This window comes from Nelumbo nucifera, chromosome 7 (genome assembly GCF_055504915.1).
Source record: "Nelumbo nucifera cultivar China Antique chromosome 7, China Antique-T2T, whole genome shotgun sequence".
Lineage (NCBI taxonomy): Eukaryota > Viridiplantae > Streptophyta > Magnoliopsida > Proteales > Nelumbonaceae > Nelumbo > Nelumbo nucifera.
The window spans coordinates 12,880,426-12,903,674 of NC_142655.1; the positions used below are offsets into that span (position 1 = coordinate 12,880,426).

Consider the following 23,249-nt stretch of genomic DNA (forward strand, 5'->3'; position numbering starts at 1 on the left):
GGATCCACGACCTTTGGTCAATGAGGGCACACCTCGCTTGATTTGCACCCCCCACCCTTAGCACCAAGATGATGAGCCAAGGTAAGAGACCTTATATAGGGCTAGCAACAAGAGCTTTTCATATTGAGAGCTGCCCCTCAACTCTCTTGTCAACAATAGCAAGAGATAGAAGTTTTAACATCTGTTGACACTTAAACAACGGTGACAAGATGAAGGACTAGAGCTCGTTTGGCTCACATGAGTAGGAGTTTGGAATCAGAATGGCCCATTCTGGTTCTAGTTGTCTAGTTAGGTGGAATTGGAATCTCATTCACATTCCTAGTTGAATGACATTCCCCCATTTTAGGGAATGACCATTCTCTTTCTCCTCCCTTGGGAATAAAAACCAATTCCATCTTATTTCAATTCCCATCTGAACCAAATGGGAATAGACCATTCCAATTCTAATTCTAACAAATTGTGATTCCAATTCCAACTTTGACTTCAAACCAAACGGACCGTAAGAGTTGAGAGTAGTGACAATGTGAGAGATTGAGAGTTGAGAGTAGTGACAATATGAGACATTGAGTAGTGGCAACCAGATAGGGTGATATGAACGATGACAATGGCAAGGATAAAGTGAGTGGCAACTATCTATGATATACAAAGGCATAGGGCAGTAACAAGATGATGAACGACAACAAGAAGGTAGAAAGAAAAGTGGTTGAATAGGAAAAAAACATAAAACATTAGGGCTATATTGAAATAGATTAAGAGTTGGGCTCAGGTTCGGTCAGATTGCTTGAAGGGTCAATCTTAATCCAATTCAAAGTGAAGTTGGGTTTATAAAATTTAACCGTAACCCTAGCCCGATCATTAACCCAATCCAATCCAATCCAACCATTTCAGGTTGGGCTTGGGCTAACTTGACCAAAGCTGCAACCCTTGTTTTAAGCAATGGTGTGCTCACTTGTGATTGGTTACATTGTCCGTTACACGTATGATGAGCAATAGATTTGTGGCTAGAAGAAGACATACTAGATTTTAAAGTAATAAATAACGTATGTAGAACTTAAGATGAAAAAGAGACATCAACCATGGTGATTTTCTCTTTCATGTGATCCATGTTTACAAGTTATGAGCTTGCTTACACCAATTAGAATTATAACATGGCTGTGATGCCTCTTCTTTCTATTAATATGGTAATAGAGTTTGACTATGTTTCACGAGGGGCGAGAATGGCATTTTCATTTTTATTTGAGGGGTGGAAGTATCATTTTTTATCCTTTTATCCTTTTATTAATTAAATTAGTTGCAAATTTTAGAGAATGTTTTACAAATGATAACATATGAGGTTTTTGAAACCAAAAAGGAGAGAGAAGAAAAGCAAGCGAGTGAGAGACATAGAGAATCAACGTTTTCGAACCGTCGTTGATCCGACTGGTCGGACCGTTCGGACTGGAAAACGGTCACTCGAATGGGTCTGGTTTTACCCTAAACCATCATTCAGCCCAAAAACGTTGAAATGGTCAAAAAACCATTGACTCAGATGATTGAATTGTCAACCCATTCGACCCGAGCAACGGTTAGCGGTTCGACATTTACATTTATTTTGATTTATTTCTTAAATTACCCATATGGTATAACTAATTGACTAACTCTTTACTATTTGCATATTTTCTTAAAGTACCCCTACTATGTCTAACAATTGACATCGTCGGTAAGTGTTAGCGGAAAGAAATGGAATATCAAATTTGCCCTCCACTATTCATCAAATTTTCAAAATAAAACCCAATTGATGAAATGTCGACCGCCCCAAGCTTCTTAGCTTCATCAGGATCCAAATCAGCTTCTCCTTCATCGATCGTTGAAGGCTAATGCCTACCTACTATTACTAGCCCTCACTGTCACATGTGCCACCTCATCTAAAATCCTCGACGAACAATTGTCCCTTCTAGTAACAACACCGTAGGCATCCAATCCAATTGAAATGATAGTCCTAGATAGAGCACCTGTGTCCACTTTTGTCACTAATGTAGCACCTGTGGGCCCACCCTCCATCAAGCAATCAAATGCTGCTCCTTCTACATCTACCAATGCCACTGTGGTGAATGCGTACTAGGGATGGCAATGGGGCGGTCTAGACCCTATCCACCTCCCTAAACCTCCCAACTCGTACCTGCCCCAAAGCCCGTAGTGGGTTGAATTTTGAGAATCCAAACCCTCATCGCACATGAAAGTGCAAAACCCTCCCCGACCCTACCCTCCCTGCATTCAAGGTAGGGGGTGGATTGTATTTAAAACCCACATCTAATTTCCTATTATTTCTTGTCATATATAAGCAATAAGTAAAACAACACAAATAAACATCAAGATTTCTAATTATTTGATTAAAGACGTGTAAAAAACACATAAACTATCAATTATCATTCACATAAGATTCAAAATATTATTAAATTCAACACTTAGTGCATAAAGTTTATATGCTTATGCCAGTCAGAGGGGGTTTGATTTAGCCTAATACCGTACCCTACCCATATGTGTGTGGGTTGTAGAATCCCAAAACTCGTCGTGGAGGGTAGGGGCGGGTACCCACCGGGTAGGGTAGAAAACTAGATATTTCCATCCCTAATGCGGACACCCAACACCCATTGTCCTTCTTCATGCATGACATACTTGGTGGGTCGAACACCCTATACCTGAGCCGTGATGGGAATTGTGAACAACCCAACGATGAACGATCAAGTTCCCTTTGCCAGGCCAAACACTATGGTACTCCCTGTCAACAATGGCATTCCCCTCAACAGCGACAACAATAACATTCCATTCCTCATCGGCCTTGGAGGAAGTTCATAAACTATCGTTTAGAACAATGGTAACAACGTCATAAATGGTGGTTTCTAAGTTCCTTTGGTGAATGGAGCCCAACTTCTTGCAGGGACCATCATCCAGAAGCTTAGTCTAGATTCAATGTATGAATTTGAAACCCCTATTGGTTGATATTAGGGGTGGCAATTTTTCACCCAACCCGCCCATTTACTAGGCGGGTTGGAAATGGTTTGATCACCCATTGGGTCAATTTAAACGGGTTGGGTTGTGGATAACCATTGGGTTAACCACTACAAATATAAGTATTAATTCCTTAGTTTTTTTTTTATTTTCTTCATTTGAATGAAATAATTTATAATTAATGCATTAATTTTCTATCAATTATTAACTAAAATTAGTTTTGTCTCAAATCAACACACTTCACCCAAATCGACATAAATCCAAATCAACTTGACCCGAGTTTGGACCAGCTCAACTTGGTTTAAATATGAATAGACCTGATCACCTCGGTTTGATTTGTTTGGGTCGATCATCCTAGTCCGAACTCGACCCAACCCAGGATAGGCGGATCTGGATCGACCCGAATCCAAAACGAGTATGAGCCAAAAACCCGCCTTGCTTGCTTTGACGGTTTGGTTTGTGCCAAGCCGTATATGCACAACCCGACCCGATTTTGGACCAGTCCGATTTACTTATATTGACTCGCTTCGGGCAAGTCGATTTGGTCCCAAACCCGTGCACAAACCTGATATGGGTCAGTCCAAGTCAATCCACCATTGATTGAACCAGTCTAGTCTGGTCTGACTGGACTGATCCAAATCTAAATGGTTCAATGGTTCAACCACCCTTGATGTGATTAGCTCGAAGACAATCCAATAAGATAATTCAAGTTGGTTTGACCAGTTTGAACCTGAGTGGTTTGGTCAAACCCGAAACTCAAACATAGTCAAATGGCTTCGCTGCTTGTGTAAAAGTAGCATGCATGTAATGTGATTTGAACCTTCACCACTTGTGTAAATAACTACTATGACCACCAAGCTATGACCAATTTTTTTGTTAAGTGAGAGTTAGTTTTTTGTTTTAAGTACATAAATATAAGATTAATGGGTTTAGGCGGGATGGATTGGGTTGAACCCAATCCATTTAATTTTATATAACTGGGTCATTAATGGGTTAGCGAGTTAGATGAATTGGGTTGAAACTCAACCCAAACCAAACCCAACCCAACCCACCCAATTGCCACCGCTCGTTGATATACAAGGCTCTGTCCTGCTTTAGGTCGAGGGGCTCCACTACTGTACTTGAATTTGATGAAGCACTTAGAGCTTTTGGAATGATAAACTATAACTACAAAAAAAAAATGTTTTTTTTTCTTAATTTATTGGTAAAGAGATCTAGATGAAGTTTTGCAATCTCACATTATTTATTCGAATGTCTTAGAAGGATTTCTTGCCAAGTCAAAAGCTTTGATCATAGGTTTTGAGACTTGTAGACACCCCATTTTTGTGCCCCTTACTCTTTATATAGCACTTCAAACTTCAAGCATACTTCAACTAACCTCAAAGATCCATGACCATAGGTATGTAGAGCCAAAATATTTGAAGTGGATGATACCAAGATCAACCAAATCCAACATCATTAACCCCTTCATCTTAACACCCAAAGCCAAAACCGATTCCGATCGAAGTAATTTTGATCATGAACCTCATTTCATATCAAATTACAAATCTGAGACGGTACATAGAGCCTAAAAATCCAAATCCAATGACACCAAAATCACCCAAGTTTGACACTATTTACCCATTCATTCTAAGACTCGAAGTCGGAACTGATTACAATTGTCTGATTGAGGTAATTTTGATCTTGAACCTCATCTAGCGTCAAATCAGACATCCAAAACCATAGGTACGTAGATCCCAAAAATCCAAATTCAATGACACCAAGATTACCTGAATCCGGTATCGTTTACCCCTTTATCTTAAGACCCGAAGCCGGAATCGATTTCGATCGTCCAATGGAAGTCATTTTGATCATGAACCTCATTCCACGTCAAATCAGAAGTCCAACATCATAGGTACATAGGTTCCAAAAAATCCAAGTCCGACAACACCAAAATCACCTGAATCCGACACCGTTTACCCCTTCATCTTAAGACTCGAAGCCAGAATCGATTTCGATTGTCCAATGGAAGTCATTTTGATCTTGAACCTCATTCCACGTCAAATCAGAAGTCCAACATCATAGGTACATAGGTTCCAAAAAATCCAAGCCGACAACACCAAGATCACCCAAATCCGAAACTGTTTACCCCTTCATATCAAGACTTGGAGTCGGAATTGATTCCGATGATCCGATTGGGATCATCTTTGATCCTAAACCCTATGCCTCATGAAATCTAAAATCCAACCTTGTAGATGGATAGAGCTCAAAATTCAGAGTCTAATGGTACAAAAATCGTCTAATTCCAACACCGTTAGCCCCTCCATCTTGAGACTCAAAGTTAAATTCGATTCGGTTCCTCCATTTGAAATCCTCTTCACAACAACTTCGAACGTAGGACATCCCATGACCATATCCTTCCTTTCAGCTTCTAGAATCATTTTAAAATCAAATATTTGACTAGTTAGAGCCTCCAATCAATCAATCCAATCACCTAAATTTGGAATATCCAATTTAGGTAAGTTGATAAGATCTTCCATTTATTATCTTGATTGATTGAGAGGATATCTCTCAATGCTGTGTTTATAGCCCCTTATCTCAACCAATCTCCCTCCAAAAATCCTTTAAACCTCAGCCATTGATCTCCCTTGGCTCCCTATCTCAGCCCTCCATTCCCTTCTCACATTCTAGACAGAATTTAGCTTAAGGAGAAAACTCTACCCCAATTAAGCCTAAACAATACCCCTTTATGTCCAAAAAAATCATAAATTCATATTCACCATGTCTAAGTTCATGACAGTACCTCCCTTCACGTCACGTCCAAGGACTTCCCCAAGCATTCTTTATCATTGCTGTAATCCATTACAACATTGTCCTCACTCCTAGGTATTTATAACCCCCTCCCCCCACACATCCTAATCCTTAAGATTTGTTTCTCACAACCATAACTCCCTTTCCATTTCACTTGAAAGCGTCCAACAACATTTCTTTTGTTATTGGGCAACATACCCATTGTTGGAAGCTTCAAGAAGGTTCGGGAGGGGAGAAAGGCATCTAAACGGCCCAAGGATCCAAGAACTCAAGAAGAATGCAGAGTTCATGTTGAGGTTACTGAATACGGCGATAACGTCTTCACGTTTTCAAGCAACGACCCAGGTAAGTCTCTTGATATTGAACCTGCTCATTTTATCTTCAAGTCCCTACGTGTTACGTGTTAGGTAATTTTTAGATTAATAATTTCTAATTTCTTATCATCCCTTATAGATATTTTCATTAGTAATACCCTGTTTGGCAAATTTTTTTTAAAAGTTTTAATGGGCTTTTAAAAGACCGGTAGATCAAAAGCCGTCATTTTTTTGGATAATGAAAGCCCATAAGACCAAAAACTGTTATCAAAATGGTCTTTATTTGAAAAGCTGCAACCGAAGCTTTTGCCTATTCGGGCTTTTTACCTACATGTAGCAAAAATTCGAACTCGACGAAACATCCTCCACTTTCGAAAGTGACTGAGAGGAACTTTGCCCCAAGCGACTGAGAAGCATCGACGCCGGTAGTTCTTCTCCTTTTTAATTCCTTCAATCTTCTACCGTCGTTCCATGAATTTCCCCTTCCTCTTCTTCTTCTTCTTCTTCCATCAAGTACTAATTGACATTTTTTTCTTTTAGGAGGCTAATTACCAGCTGTTGTTCACCGTGTTCAGGTATAATCAAATGCCATTGCTCATTCTTTTTTCGGATTCCATTGACACATTAGGCTCCAGGTTAGTGCTTAACATTTGTTAGTGTTCTATCATCAACATTTTTTGATGTCTATTTACATTTCAAATTTCTGCGATCTGAATCATATATACATCTCAAAAAAGAAAAATAAAAAAGAAAAAGTTAAAATAAAAATAGTTGGCGTAGCAAATGATTCAGTCATATTAGAAACACTCGTTTGATGCGGTTTGGTGAACTATTTGTTAGAATAACATAACCTATTCCAGCAGCTCCTGTTACTGGATCGTATGAGCCATCAACATATATGTAGGCTTCGGGATTTTTCTGGGGGGGGGGGGTGTTTGGTGAACTATTTGTTTATTGCTTGTGGTTGTCCATAGGGTCCAGCTTTCTCCACCAGTTGCAGGGGGATCCAACACGTTTTGTTGGTAGATTTTTGCATTGCACATGTCCCATATGTGTCTAAACAGAGTGAAGAATTTTGCAATATAAACCTGTTTGATGTTAGGTGACTTGTCCTGCACGTTAATGTTAAAATTGTAATTAAGGTGGTTGTGGAGAGTTAAGGAATTGGTTTCCATTAATCTTACTCAGACTCCAAGAGATGGATCTTTTAGGGAGGTTATAGTCAGTATCGATGATACTGTAGTTGGGGCTGTCTGGCCTTCTACTGTGATATACACTAGAGGGATCAATCCTCTGCTATGAACACCCATCTTTGGAATTGGTTCTTTTGATCTCCCTTCATAGATATTGATATTACTCCGTTCCTAGGAAAAGTTTTGGATGGAAGGCAGCATCAGTTGGGGTTTAGTGTAACAAATGCTCTTAGTGTGTGGTACTTAGATGCAAATTTGCACGTATGGTTGAATAAACAAAGTGCTAGAACTAAAGGAAAGTTGATTAAATATGATGTCCAACCTCTAGTGATCACCTTAGTTTCGGACTTCAATGGTTCAAATGGACATTTTCTTACTACAACAAGTAGGTCTTTTCTTTTGGCTGGATGGGTGAAGTCTTCTCATGGAAACATCACAACCCAATCACATCAATACTTTGCTTATAGGAACACAATGAAGTTTTGGAACAATGGGAATGAGCAGATTGTGAATCAAACAACAGATGTCAATGCCAATGTTTGTTCTAGGCTCCCTTCTCATTTAGATTTTATTGATTTATCTAGAAGGTTTCCCCTTTATTTGTACACTAACTTTGTGGATCAAGGAAATGGCACCTCGACTTCAATTTCAAACCTGTCCTTAGGATTCAACCAGCAGTTGTTTTCACATGGCCCATTTGGTTTCTCAAGGGGAAATTCATGAATCTGTAGGCTGCACAGGATTCTATGATTGTAATGGGGAATTTGGTAACTGGTGGTTTGGGAAGCACTCAGCAAGTATTTACATATGATGGTAAAGATGGATGCTACTTTAGGAATGTGAGTATTTTGTTAGTCTAGCTCTCAATGAGGAGAATGGAATTGCAAGAGTTTCTGCACATGCAAATGGCAGTCCATGCATGTGTCGTCATTTACATTTATATGGAATATAAGGCTACGTTTGATTGCAGCCTAAACTTCATTCACACTGCTCTAGATTCATGGAAGCGTAAAAGGGATGAGTGTAAATTTTGGTTTACTTTTGCTTCATGTAGGGTGTAGGATTCCCTATCATTTCCTGCCCTTTCTTTCAAACTAAACACAACCTATGAAAGAGAATGGAGATAGGGCTGGGTTATCTGTTTAGATTAAGTAGGATGCAAGATGATCTCCACTTTATATGAGAAATAGATAAAGAACTGAGGTAGCGGGAAGTTGGTGCAAAATTTGCATAAGTTTTTGGGATGTAAAATTTACACTCAGCGAATGTTAAAAAGACAAAAAGCATAAGTTTTGTATCAAGTAAAAATGAAACTCATAATTACAAACGAACAAAAACAAAACTGAACCAAGTACGACTTTTGCTCCAAAGATTTGCACTGCAACAAAAAATGACAAAACAAAGGGTTTGTTTGGAAATTGCCATCAGAAAAAAAAACAAAAGTATACTAAAATAAAGTTCAGTATTTAAGGTATTGGTTTTAAGTTTGTCTAATGTTTTTCAATTCTATAAGATTTGGGCTCGTAAATTCAACTTGGTTAGCTATAGTTGAACATTAAGAGATGGAGTACAGTGGAAAGGTAGATAAAATGAGAAGATCATAGCATGCATGAATTGAACTAAGGTTAATGGGCCTTGAAAACTCAACGGAAGTGACCGGTGAGCTAAAAAGTAGGGAGCTCAATCTCTATGAAATTGGTCCGATTATAGTTCTCTTAAAAAGGTGGACTTATTCCATTGAGGGTTGGAGTAAAGTAGTTGGTGGGAAGCTCAAATCTCATACTATTGACCAAGACACGTTTTTTCACAAGACTAGACAAGCTCAAATCCCACTTGGAGGATTTGCAATTTTAGGAAGATCATCAGTTTTTTTAGGTCTTGAGCTTTTGGAAGATCGTCAGTCTGTTGTTTATCTCTTTCTATAGTAGTCTAGTAGAATATGTCCAATGCAATTTGGAAGATAAATTTTGTGTTGTTAATTTGCAATTTTACTTCATTTTATATACACAGCATCATTGTTCTTTTATTTGGCTAATAAATCAGTCCATATCCGTTTAAAGGCTCCCATTACCATTCCATTCTTTTATGACTCACATCATCAAGATTCATGATCCATGTGTTCTAGTCTCATAGTAATGGGGTCATAATTTCTTTAGACTACAAGCCCACCATTTCCTGTGTAGTTAGTTTTTTTTGCAGCCTAGTTAAGTCTTTTTTTTTTCTTTGTTCAGTCATCATGTTTAGTTAGTTATAAAGTTATCATTTTAAAACCAGTTAAGGCTTCATATAATTGCTGTCTACTAGGATCTTTCAAAAATAAGATGCAGTGCCAGCTAGATGACAGGTGGTAATGTCTGAAATTGGTTGCTCAATCGGTGGCGGTGAAGGTTGAATCAAACGCTTGGCCCTTGTTACTTCACAGAAGCTCAAACCAGTGGTAGAATTGGGGCAGATTCTCAGATGGCAATGGAAATAGTTACCAATGAGTGATTTGGTGGCAAGTGAAGAGACCAGAGAAATGGATTGGGGAAGATGGGAGTGATAATGGCATTGGAAATAGTTGTTGTTTTGCTTTGGCAGTGAAGAAGAAAAAGGGGAGGAGTCTGAGGGAAACGGTTCATATTGTATAGTTTTATGAGGCGTCCAATTGCCATAGATTGATTGCCCTTGTCGGGTTAGCTCGGTACTGGAGAAGAAGAAGTCACCTCTTTGGCTCCATTTGGCATCAATTCTGGAAAATTCTCATTCTCAGAATCATCCAGGAAAGAATGAATTCTGGATTTTTCTGATTCTGAGAATCTATGCAAGCATTTGGTACAGAACTCTGATTCTTGATTCTAAGAATCAGAATGAAGTTTGGAATGATCCTATTTCTTTAGATCAATTCTCTAACTGAAAACCTCATCCTTAATCCATCTAAATTTAATTGCCTTTTTCTCAGCTTATAGGTTGTTTATAAACATGCAATTGACTATAGTTCCAATACCCAAATTGGGATTCCTTTAACGGACTACTATGCACAAGTTGATACCGGAAGCAACCTTCTATGGGTGAATTGTATTCATTCCTCCAAAGGACTACTATTTTGCGCTAACTTCATGTTAACATTTCCATTGTACGATTTCCAAAATATTAAATATTTCTGGCTGCAATGTCAATGGTTACTTCCAATACCATGTGGTGTATGGTGAAGGGAGCACAACTTCTGGATACTATGTAAGAGATTTTGTGGGTTATGCTGAAGTATCTGGAAACTTACAAACAAAACCAGCAAATGCAAGTGTTATATTTGTGCAAGTCAAATTAAGGTAGAAGACAATGAATAGGCTATAACATTTCTGTTAGATTGGTAACAATCTAACATTTCCAAACCATAGAACTTATTAGATTGGTAACAATCTATAACATTTCTGTCTTCAGTCGCAAGGTAGAAGGCAATGAACAGTGTCTTCTATTGAAGGGTAGTTTTGACATTTCCAAAATTAACTGACAAACTGTTAACGACAGGAACCTATTAGACAGTTTTTGGAAGTTCAAGTACTGCAAAGACACGTTTTGAAATTCGGGGACTGACTTAACCCCTAAACTACAGGGTACTGATCAGGAATTTTCCCTTTGATTAAAACGAAGACATGAGCCTATTCGACATTTTGCACGAAATTAGAACAAAATGCCCAATCTCGTCGCCAGTGTTTTAAAAGCACAAGGCACATGGGTCAATTTGTGCCCGAGGTGCAAGGTGCAAGGCAAGGCACACGCCATTTTTAAGCAAGGAACAAAAATAAAAAAATGCTAAAAAATGTTAGAAAAATAAAAATGCCAAAAATGAAAAAAATGAAAAAAAAACATAATATTAATAAAAAATATAAACTTTAAATTTTAAAATAAATGTTTTAAAAAACCTATTATCTAAAATTAAAATACATAAACATAACATGTAAAGCATATTCAAATGTGAATTTAAAAATTAAATGAAACATATAAAACATTTTTAAGCATGTAAAACCCACAATCTCTTTTTTTTTTTTATCTCAATTGCATTACTTAAAGTAGCTAATTTGATGTAAAATATATTACATTCCTGATTCTACGAGCCGCCTTTGTGCCACACCCCTCGAGGCAAGCCTAAACAAGTCCATGTTAGGGTCCTATATTCTTAGCTCTTACACAAAAAATAATGATTTTATAATTTCATTCATTCATCCTACTAAAATATCTTCTTAAAAAGCAATTAAAATTATAAAATCATTATTTTTTGTGTGAGAACTAAGAATTTAGGACCCTAACATGGACTTGTTTGGGCTTGCCTCGAGGGGTGTGGCATGGGCCCAGCCGCTAGGTTCAAAAAAAGCAAAAAAGCATCAAACTTTCAAAAGCACACACTTGGGCTGAGGAGCAAGGCGCATCAGGCGTGCACCTTTTGAAATGGCTGAGCCTAGGACCTGGGCAAGGCACCTGCTCTAAAATGCGCCTCGCTTGTGCACCTAGGTGCGCCTGAGTCACACCTTTTAAATCACTACTCGTCGCTCTTCTATTCTGTTGTAATGCAAGTAGGAAACTTCACCATTTTAATCGTGTGTTCAGTTTCGTCCTGATAAGAATCTTTTCATGAGATTTTTTGGCATTTCAAACCCCCAAACCCCTTAATCTCATCCCAAAATTCCCAAAATCCTTCTCTTGTTTATTATAGTTTTTCTTGTTTATTGCATTTTTGTTTGAATTTTCCATATGTTTTACTGAAAAATGATTAGCATTTGAGTTTCCCATTGATTCACATTTTTCCTATTCGCTTGAGCTTCATATGAAGTTGGTTTGGCGTTTGAAACCCCCAAAAACCCCAAAACCCCAAAACCTATTTTCTTGTTTGATTACCATTTATTTTCTTGTTTGAGTTTCTTATTTTCTTGTTCATGTTATTTGCAGGTGTTAACACCATCTCATCTCTAATCTGCTCTGCTCCAAGCATCACCAATAGTAAGTTTTGTAGTTTGATTTTTTTTTTTTTTCAATTTTGATGTATTCGGATCCGCTCTAAGTGTCATTATGTTCTTTTTAGTGTGTTTTGTAGTTTGACTTATTTTAACAGTGAAATGACATTCACTGGCACCAACAAGTGTTATCAATATGTTATTTGTTTTGTAGTTTGATTTCTTAGAACTGTTGTACTTTTCTTCAAGTCGTCTTGGTTTAATTTGGATGACATATTAAAGCCATTCCATTTAATTTGTATGGTTGAGCTTCGAATTATAAAGAGGATTTACTCTGTTCCAAAAATAAATAAATAAAAACTGACACCCAAACGAGAAGGTATTTTACATTTTAATAAAACTAATTCTATAATGATCCATTTAAATGAAACCCTCAGCACTCTAGCCATATTTCTCACTTCTCTTAACTTGTTCCTATTCTGCCATGAATCATGAAGGTTGTGTTGGAGCCATCCTTTATCCAATGATTGAAATAATGTGATCAGTTGACCAATAGGACATACTCCAGAATTTTTACAGGTCCATTACACATTTCTATATGGGAAAGACCAAGCTATGCCCATTAATGTTTGAAGCCATTGTAGCAAACATTGTCATTTACATACTTAGATAAAGATAACAGTAATCTGAATTACTCAAATATAACACTTGCATTTGCTGGTTTTGTTTATAAGTTTCTTGATACTTCAGCATATCCCACAAAATCTCTTACATAATATCCGGAAGTTGTTCTCCCTTCACCATACACCACATGGTATCAGAAGTAACCATTGACATTGCAGCCAGGAATATTTAATATTTTGGAAATCATACAATGGAAATATTAACATGAAGTTGGCGTAAAATAGTAGTCCTTTGGAGGAATGAATACAGTTCACCCATAGAAGGTCACTTCTGGTATCAACTTGTGCATAGTGGTCCTTTGAAGGAATCCCAATTTGGGTGTTGGAACTATAGTAAATTGCATGTTTATAAACAACCTATAAGATGAGCTGAGAAAAAAGACCTTAAATTTAGATGGATTATGGATGAGGTTTTCAGTTAGAGAATTGATCTAAAGAAATAGGGTCATTTCAAACTTCATTCTGATTCTTAGAATCAAGAATCAGAGTTCTGTGCCAAATGCTTGCATAGATTCTCAGAATCCGAAAAATCCAAAATTCATTCTTTTCTGGATGATTCTGAGAATGAGAATTTTCCAGAATTGATGCCAAATGGAGCCAAAGAGGTGACTTCTTCTTCTCCAGTACCGAGCTAACTCGAGGAGGGGGTAATCAATCTATGGCAATTGGACGCCTCATAAAACTATACAATATGAACCCTTTCCCTCAGACTCCTCCCCCTTTTCTTCTTCACTGCCAAAGCAAAACAACAACTATTTCCAATGCCATTATCACTCCCATCTTCCCCAATCCATTTCTCTGATCTCTTCACTTGCCACCAAATCACTCATCGACAATTATTTTCATTGCCATCTGAGAATCCGCCCTAATTATACCACTGGTTTGAGCTGTGAAGTAGCAAGGGCCAAGCGTTTGATCCAACCTTCACCACCACTGATTGAGCAACCATTTTCAGACATTAGCACTTGTCATCTAGCTGGGCACTGCATCTTGGATTGACAATTCCCAATCGAGCTGCTTGTCTTCTCTGTATTCTTACTCAAACTTGAACAGTAGCTCGATTTAATCAGCAACTCCATATGGAGTCGCAGTCATCCGCTTTGCCCCACCCTTGCCTCATTGACATTATAACCTGAAGGTGGCAGCAGGGAGGGTAAGTCCTTTCCACCATTAATTTCCCATGAGTTCCTTCATGATAGAGTAGATGAGGGGATACTCTTGGTCGGTTGAAGTTCTCTGGTGCTTGTATAGGTCAAGAACACAGCACTGAAAGCTACCCCTCTCTGTGTGCTATTTTACATTATGAACTTTTTGAAGAATTTAGGCCCCCATAATTTTCATGTTTTGAATATTTTTCTTTTTGAGAAAAGATAACTATTATATTCAAAAGGGGCAAAAAGGGGGGGGTGTACATGAGAAGATGTACAAGCAACCATTAGGATCTCACAACTATAATATCATCCCACTTAAGGGGGAAAACTATTAGCACTATATAAAAAATTTCTATCCGCCCCAGATTTAGCGAAAATATCCGCAATTGAGTTCAGCTCCCTTAGATTCCATCTAAAGTCGCAATGTAGAGGAGAGGTTATTTTTGAGATCTCATTGAGGAAATGACCCAACCTCCAAGGGCCCTTTTCTGGGTGGGAAGCCCAATTAACAACATTTCTGTAATCTCCCTCAATGAGAACAGAATTCAGCCGCTAGTGGTTGGATGGAAGATGATCTACTGCTGCCATCAAACTTCAGTAAGAAATCTAGATCTGGTCTTGGAGTGCTGGATTGTCCGGGCTGATTGTCAAAGTGGGAGGAATGTACTATCTCTAATAAATTTCTTTCAAGATCAGGATAACTGAAACCTCTGAACTGATCAGAAGAGAGAAGTTAGGAGAAAATGTAAGAAAAGATTCTTTCTCTAATGGCCTCCATCCTAGCAAACTTGTTGTAAAAAATTCTCTTGTTATGTTCATCCCAGATACACCACATAACAGTATGAGTTAAGGATCTCCAAAAGGCTTTACCTCTTGAACCCTTTTTGCAAGAAGGCCACTGATTAAAGAAGCTTGCCACACTATTGGGAGGAGCCCAATAGAAACTAGCACAAAACATCATATCAAGGAAGTATTGCCAAAGAGACTGAGCCACCTCACAATTTATAAGTGGCTATACTCACCATCCTTCATGCACATGACACAAATGTGGGGAGAGAGGTACTGAGATCCTAATCTTCTTCTTTGTATCATGTCACAAGTATTGATACACTCCCATACTGCTTCCTAAATAAAGAAAGAGACATTGAGAGGTACCACACGAGGCTAAATTCTGTTGACCAAGAAGGCAGGAGGGGTTCCGGAAGTAAGGTGGGTGAAAAAGGATTTAGTGGAGAAAATGCCATTGGGAGATAAAGACCAGATATGCTTATCAGGGAGGTGAGAAGAGAGAGACTCCATTTAATGAGAGAAGGGAGGAGACTTCTTGGGCTTCAATGTCCATCAGGGCTCTACGGAAATTGAGATTAAAGGACAAACCTTGGTTATCTCTAACTAGGACATCAGAGGCTAGAATTGCTTTGATTCTGGATGAAAAAAGTCATCCGAAAGGCTGATTCTTGGGAGCCCAGATTTTTCACTTATAAGGACCGGTAATTCTCATTCTGCAGTTTCTCACTACGTCCTCTTGAGAATTACGAACATGAGTGCCTCATGTGTGAACATGGGCACTCCCGTAATTTTGCACTACAATGCATATCTTGTCAAAAGCACTAACCTCGTTCATTGTTTTCTCCCACCCCCAATGTTCCTCTTCTCCAACGGTGCTCTCTGCAACTCTGGCGACCTCAGGCTTCATCTTCTTCTTTTACTTTTTCCACTTTTGAACAACATTACCCCCAAAAATCTCACTGATCTGATTTCATTTTTTCCCTCTTTCTATTTCTTATTTCTACAGGAGAGAGTGTCTTGTACTGCAAAGGAGAAAGGAAGGGCTCTATTTATTGACCGACGTGATAAATTTATATTTTTGCAAACAAACAAACAAACAAAGGAATAAATAAATATCCTCTCTTCTTTACTATACCACACCGTCTCTCGTTATCTTCCTTCGAAACTCCAATGCTGTTACGCTCGCTTGCTCTTTGGTAATTACTCCAACTCTGATCTGGGTATTCCCTCAGATTTCTTTCTTTCTGTTGTTAGTCCATCAAAATGATCTCGGTTTTATTGTATTTGTCTTGATTTTGCTCCGATTTTTTCAACAGATCTGTTTCTTCTTGATGGGGTTTTATTTTATAGTTTTTCATTTTGATTTCTGGAATGGATTGTGATTTCGGTTCTTTATTTTCTGATCTGTTATTGTATTTTTGGTGATCTTGGTATTGGTTTGTTTTTTCCTGGATCAGTTCTTGGGATGTTCTAATTTTCAGTTTTTGTTCCTTTCTAATTAGAATTTTATTGGAAATATCTGACGGATTTTCCTTGTTCTCTGTTTTCAATAAAAAATGAACGTTTCTTTAGTGGGTCGTCAAGAACCCTGTTTTCGAATGTCAGTAACTACACTAGTTGTTACAAAGATATAATTATCACTGTTTCAGTGTTTTGTAACAGTAACTACACTAGTAGTTACAAAGATATAATTGGTTGGAATCTCCTATTCTCTTCAAAGAAAGTTTCTCTCATTTTCCTTGGTTAAATATTTCCTTGATTTGAACTTGAGAGGCAAGAGTTGCACTGCATCTGCCATTTTCTTCCATCTCCAAGACCATCTTCCTTCTAGAATACAGTTACAACACAACTTTTCTTTGGCATAGCAATCTTGTAATCTGATAAAACTTCCCTTGCGGTTTCCATCTACAATTGCCATTAACTGCCACCCATAAATTTCAATTTCCATTAATTCTCCAGTCAAGACCGTTAAACCACACCACCAAGCACCAAACCTTTTCTCCTTCTTTGATCTTCCCAGAGTTCCATTCTTGTTTTTAGTCTTCATATAAAACTCTTTGCTCTGATGTCCACAAATCTTCTTCTCACATCCTTGAAGCTCCCAGAATGCTTAAACAGAAACTGTCAAAGTTAAGTTTTACCCATGGAATAATGTATTTGATCTTAATTATATACTTTATCCCATGGTTCCAACCTAAGTGGATTGGCAGTACAAGGCATTTTGTCAAATTTCCTTTATTATGATCATTTTCTTATGTTAAAGAATTGTATTACAGAGTTATAACATATATTTAAATTATCATCTCCATCTACCCTAGCCACCTTAACACTTGAGTGGTGCTGGCAACAAGAATCTCATGTGCTACTACCACTACCACCACTAACAACCATTGACCATTAACTCACTGGAGGAAAAAGAGAAAAAGGTTGGGGGGAGGGGTTGACACTCCCTCTTTCAACACCTTGATCATCGTGCACTCCTCTCATCTAACCTTCAACTTTATGGGGTATTGTGGTTCCCTTAAATCAGCTAGTGTTGGTGGAAAATGAAGTCTCCAACAATGAGATAAATTGCAATTTGGACTATTGTACATGCAGCCAAACCTGCAAATCATTTAGAATGAATTCCTTTGGAGTAACTTGATCTTGAGAATTCATATATTATGCAAGAAAATTGATTTTTTTTTCTAGGAAAACTGCACAGATTGTCAAAAGATCTTGAAACCTTTCATTGAGGGAAGATTCTATTTGCATCATCTCATGCTAATGGAAATGAACTATAATGTTGCAATTATTGATGATAACACGACATGTTCAGGATCAGATCTGTGCTTTGTGTGTCACTTCCGAAAATGACTGCTGCCCACCTTTGGTGAACTTAAACGAACTGATATTTAACCTTGATATCCTTTTTGTACAACAGTCTATACAACACATCTAAACAAGACAAGTTGGTATGAGATATGGACGCACCAAGTAAAGAACTAATTACTTTGGCTCTAAGAGAACTGTCAGTCTAGTTTTAACTCCATTTGTACTTATATTTATTAGAATTGCCATGGTTTTGTCAGAGAATTGATTCAAAGAAATTGGTTGCTGCCAAACGTGATTATGTTTCTGAGAAACATGAATCAGATGACTGTGCCAAACAAGATTGGTGATTCTCAGGATGAAAATTATCAGAATCCATTCTTTTCTAAAAGGATTCTTAGAATGAGAATCCCCAGAATTGATGCCAAACGGGGCCTTCCTGTCTAGAAACTTGATTCTCATCCCAAACAATCACTAACCCACCCGATGCCCCGGAGGAGGCAATCGAAGCCCAATGTTTACCACTAACATTACATAAAGCCTTAATTAACCTCCTATCAACAGACTCTTTTTTAGTTTCCTGCAGAACAATTATATCCGAGTTTAGCTTCTTAAGAGTGTCTTTCACTAATGCTCTTTTACCCTCTCCACCTAGTCCTTGCACATTCCAAGAGACGATCCTCATGGATTATCTGCAATAGGAATCCCTGCTGCCTTCTTTCTACCAGCCTTACTCTGAACCCCATTCTTCCATTTCAAATTGCTCTGAAGTTTCTTCAATTCTCTAACCGATCTAGGTTTTAGAGAGTTTCCATCCTCTCCCAAAAATTTTTCTGTACTCCATTTTTTTTTCCTTTCTTATCTACCAAAGAGATTCCCAACACCTCTGCTACCTTATCTGTATCCATCTCTGAACCATCCTTGCCATTAAATTCATCAACCTCCAAAGTCTGGACTTCCAATAATGGTGTTGATGTAGAAGAGGGAGGAACAATAGCAGGAGGGCCAAAACCTGTGACAAAACTGTGGGGGGGGGGGGGGGCTGCCAGAAGACGAGTGACAAGGCATACATTCAAGAAAAGGAGAAAATAAAGCAGAGTGACTAGGGGGGACAGGGGAGATAGTACTTCGAACTTATTCATAGCAATACTAGGTCCTTGAAGGATTTGTCTTGTGCGAGGATTCGGGTCAGAGCTTGAAAAACCTGTCTAGAGCCTAGATCGATCCCTATTCATGAGAGAAACATCTGGTTTAATATTAGAATTTCAGTAAGGAAGACGACTGAGTCAACTCAGAATCGCTCGCAAAGTCACCAAAGCTCAGACACTCGGCCTTCTTTGGCCCAGGCAAATGGCACTTTCAAAGATGATAAAGAACACCCCACTTTGCACTCTAGCCCTTTGGTGGAAATGAGGTTAAATGAGAAGGATAATTAAAAGATTCCTTCTACTTAAAAACCCAAGCTACCTCAAATCCTGCAGCTCTCTGGTTCTACTCAAGTGACCACTTGGAAGATCGGGGATGGAATCTCTCACAACAGATTTGCTAGCCTGGAACAGTTAGGGGAAATGTACCCGAAGAGTGAAGATTCTCCCACTACCCCTGTACCCTCTAGGTGTTTCGGCTGAAATGCCTCCTTTAGAGTATGATGAGCACTACAAGGTTCTTTGTCATCCGATGCCCCCTTCTGATTGCTCCGATCAGGAAGAAGATGACTCTGATGACTCATCAGAGCCTTACAGAATGGAAGCTGAAGCCAACCTTTCTGGAAGCTACAGAATCAAAGAGTTGCACTCAAATGTTTCAGCAAGCACCAGAAGTAAGATGACTGAGCCACCTTCTTTGACCGGCAAGGCTGGAGCTGTTTCCCGAGAACCCAGTCCGTCTCTGAACCTCCAATCTCAACACAGGCTTTCCTGCTTGTTTGATTTCAATTGTTTGAATTGGTGGCAGCACCATGTTTGTTCCTTACTTTCTTTGCTACTCGAATGCATGATCAGGACAGGTCTTGATTGATGATTCTGATGATACAAAATAGCTTTATGAGATCTTGACCAGAATAAAAGATCTGGAGCAGATCCCATCATTTGCTATGGGAATTCTCTTATAAAGTGTATGTAACAGCCTTATAATGTTCATCTTCTCATTGTTTTCTGATCAGTTATCCTGACTAATATTAAGGAGATTAGGTCTGCTGCACTCTTGGTTAAAGACATGCAATACTAGATAAATTTGCAGTTTTGGATTGAGTTTCTTGCATGTCTTGGTGGCTGTCAAATTTGAACGTTAATTTTCCTTCTTGACTTTGCTTCCCTTCGAATAATTGCCTCGAGTATTATTTCTTTTTTTTTCCTTGGGGATAGATGCTACTTCGTTTCCTTGTTAGAAGTCTTTTTTGTCATTTGATTCTTAGTTCCTGTCAATAAAAGTGGTGGGAACCTTGGATAGAAAAGGAGGAAGGGTGAATGCCTCTACTCCTTTGCCTCCTATAAGGGTCCCCACACTCAGAAAGGGGAACTAAAATTGGATGGCTCAAGAAACTCCCTCTCCATGTTGAAATTTGGCATAAAATTTTGGAATGATTTGCGGCTCCCTTGTTTCGCTTTGTGTTTTCTTAGATGCTCTTTTGGGAATTTGTCATCTACATTGGTAAGGGAGAGGGGTTCTTACTTCCTGACACCTTCATTTTCTCTTCCCCAACTTACCTAGAAAGCTTTATTTAGTCATTGGAGTCGCTAAAATTTAAAATGATTTTTAGTTCTAAAATTTGAGAGGCCCATCACTCTCAACTTTCAAATTATGTTGGATGGGGACTCCAAAATCTAGCCATGAAGTAAGCCTTCCCATGCTCACATTCATTATATATAGTTTTGCATGGAAATGTTTGATATAGGTTATTTGGTAATGATTTCTTAAATCTTTAATTGTTTTTATTTTACTTATAAATTTTTATATTTATCATCATTAACATCATTTTTTCATTGGGCGATGTAATAGATATTCTTCTGACCCCCTCTCTCTCTGACACTTTATCTGCCTCTCTTTCTCAGTTGCTGAACTTGAAACGATCAAGATAAGAAAGAAAAAATTCCAAAAAGTTTTTGATGGCATTGAGACGCTTCTTTGGGTTTTCTGATGGAGAGCTGATGAGATCAGATGCAAAGCCATGCTCAAGATTAATGAGACACACAGCTGGGGTTTTCACTGTGGGAGGAGCATTAGCTTTCTGGGTTCTTTGTAGATTGCATTATGGTTAGTACGTTTGCCTTATATTTTCCTATTTTTTAATTTTTTATTATTAATTTGGTGTTTATTTGATACCCTTATTGTTTCTGTTATTGGCCCTTAGCATTTTATATATTTTGCAGATAAGGTGACTACCCATTTAAATATTTAATTTTTTTAATTGATCAAAATATTGAAATCAAAAGAAAAGAAGATAGAATAAATATAATAGTACTCTCCTACTAGAGTACAAAGATCTACTAGTTTCCTGGGTCCTGCCCTGAAGGGCAGGCCACAATATAATTCTGCCCATCTGTTCCTCCCTTGCAAGAGAATCATCTAGGGTTCTGGCTCATATTATGATGCATCTAAACAAGTGTTAAGCCTTGAGGGCAGAGATGTAGGCTCTCTAATAATGGCAAAACATATAGATGAGTAATCTGTTTTTTCTTTTTTTTTTTTTTTTTTTTTTTCCATCAAACCTCATCGTTTTGATGCACGAGTTTTTTTCAAGACTTGGATTTACAAGGCCATAAGTAAAATGACAATGAATAAATAGCAAAAGCACATATTGTCTTTTAACATTTTTTTTTTCACATTCTCAGATTAACCATTATATGCGTGTTATCTCATTAGTTGTAGTCTTTGCCTTTTGTTTTCCTATTTGTATTTGGTAGCAGTTGACATTTGTTTCTTTTATGCATTCTCTTTTCTCATTTGAAGTTTTGTTTCTCAATTTGTTGGCATATTTAAGGTCTATTAATGGTAAGTTTCACTTCTAATTTTTAGTAGTATTTTGTGTTTACAGAGCTTCTAATCAAGCTCCACATGTTGCCAAGTCAATTTATGTGTACTTCTATTTTTATCAGGGTAGGGGGACATTGCTTAGGGCTGTCAATGGGTTGGGTTTGGTTCGGGACAGCCTTTTAGGCACAAAATATATAAAAATTAGAAAAAAACTGGGAAACCTTTATATATTATTAACAAAATAATCAGTTCAGGTCTGAATTGGTTTGGAACAAGCAAGAACCAGAACTGACCCAACTAATAATCAGGAAAAAATCACAGAGCCAGAACCGATATAATTGGTTCAGTCGGTTGGGTAGAACCAACCCATTGACAGCCCCAGCATGCTTAGTGCAATGGTAAAATTCAGTCTGACAAGTTTGATAATGCAGGTTAGTGTATGAGAGTAGCCACTTTGTGCGGAACATGCCAAAGATTACGTCCATATCCAGTGCACCCCTCCCAAAACCCCAGAGAGCCATGGGAGGAGTAGACTGGATATGGTCGGCATTTTTTGCACAAAGTGGCCACTCTCAGACTTGAACCCACATTCTCACTCTTGCCAGCCCTAGTATTCTAAGCTATTGTGATTACCCAATGTTGGCTAGCAATTACTTGTTATTTTAATTTATATCTCTTTTTTCCCTTTTCTGACAAGTATTCTAAGCTATTGTGATTGAGATCATGTTACTTATTTCTTCTGAAGAAACTCGATCTATATCATCATACCTTCTCTCTTGCCAGCCAATCATGGATGTACACTCTAAAATGGCTCGACCTTCTGATTGTTTAGGCGTAACTGCATACTATTGCACTGAGGGTTTTTTGGTAACTATACTATTGTATTGAGTTGTAGCCATGCATTTTTTCTTGTATATATGTCCATTACCTATTTTATTTATTCGATATCTGGTGTTTTTCATACTTGCCTTGTTTCTATAGGTCCAAGAATAACGGTCCCAAGGAGTCTTAGGTGGGCTGCTTGCGGAGCTGTATCTATGAGCTCAACTTCAGCTTTATTGGTTCGCCTCTTTAGTCCAGAATGTGAACCCCAAAATATAGCTGCTTATGATAAAGGAAAGTGAAATTATGCCTTCTGTATTAGTTGTTTTGTCAAATTAATTTTCTGTATCTCTTTTAGAAGATTTTTGTAGTACATTTCTCAAAAGGGATCAGCATGGGGTTGAACTTCACTGGAATGAATCAGGAGATGCTTCCCAAATGGATATCTTTCCCGTTTTGAATTAAGCCTATGGAGATGTTAGTGTGATATGTGAATCTGGTTTCTTATTTTCTTTACTTTTGGATCTATGGCTTAGTTGGGAAGGAGTACAAATACAAGTAGAGTGCAAAACCTTGTATTTTGCATGTATTTGTATTGTAAATATTTGTATTTGTACTCTTACCAAACTAAGGCTATAGGTTAATGATCATACCATGGTTTTTAAAACGACCCGGAGACCAAACTGGTAAGGGGTCCGGTTACTGGGTCGAATGGTCTGGCCGTTCGAACCGAATGATCGGCCTGTTCTGACAAAAAAATAAAAAATAAAAAACAGTCAAAACCGTTTGAACGGCTAACCGCCTGGGT

General features: G+C 38.0%; 1 protein-coding gene across 13 annotated transcripts; it reads left to right on the plus strand.

Annotated features, from left to right (window-relative positions):
* The first annotated feature begins 5,906 nt into the window (after positions 1 to 5,906).
* LOC104611304 (40S ribosomal protein) lies at positions 5,907 to 22,906 on the plus strand. 13 transcript variants are annotated; one of them, XM_088890953.1, is made up of 6 exons: positions 5,907 to 6,123; positions 6,668 to 6,727; positions 12,209 to 12,259; positions 15,843 to 16,032; positions 20,698 to 20,899; positions 22,601 to 22,906. In XM_088890953.1, the coding sequence occupies exons 5-6, from the start codon at positions 20,752 to 20,754 to the stop codon at positions 22,741 to 22,743; spliced, it is 291 nt and encodes a 96-aa protein (XP_088747079.1). In that variant the 5' UTR covers positions 5,907 to 6,123; positions 6,668 to 6,727; positions 12,209 to 12,259; positions 15,843 to 16,032; positions 20,698 to 20,751; the 3' UTR covers positions 22,744 to 22,906. The 13 variants fall into 13 exon arrangements, with proteins under 13 accessions (XP_088747079.1, XP_088747082.1, XP_010276592.1 ...); XM_010278290.3 differs by lacking the exons at positions 6,668 to 6,727; positions 15,843 to 16,032 and adding exons at positions 6,430 to 6,517; positions 6,633 to 6,667 and having other exon boundaries at positions 5,911 to 6,123; XM_088890951.1 differs by lacking the exon at positions 15,843 to 16,032 and adding an exon at positions 6,430 to 6,517 and having other exon boundaries at positions 5,911 to 6,123.
* The last annotated feature ends 343 nt before the right edge of the window (positions 22,907 to 23,249 follow it).

Excerpts from the sequence above, each read along its gene's own strand:
- LOC104611304 (XM_088890953.1), top strand. The coding sequence starts at position 20,752 with ATGGCATTGAGACGCTTCTTTGGGTTTTCTGATGGAGAGCTGATGAGA. Across the intron at positions 20,900-22,600 it reads TCTTTGTAGATTGCATTATG|GTCCAAGAATAACGGTCCCA; the intron begins GTTAGTACGTTT and ends TTGTTTCTATAG.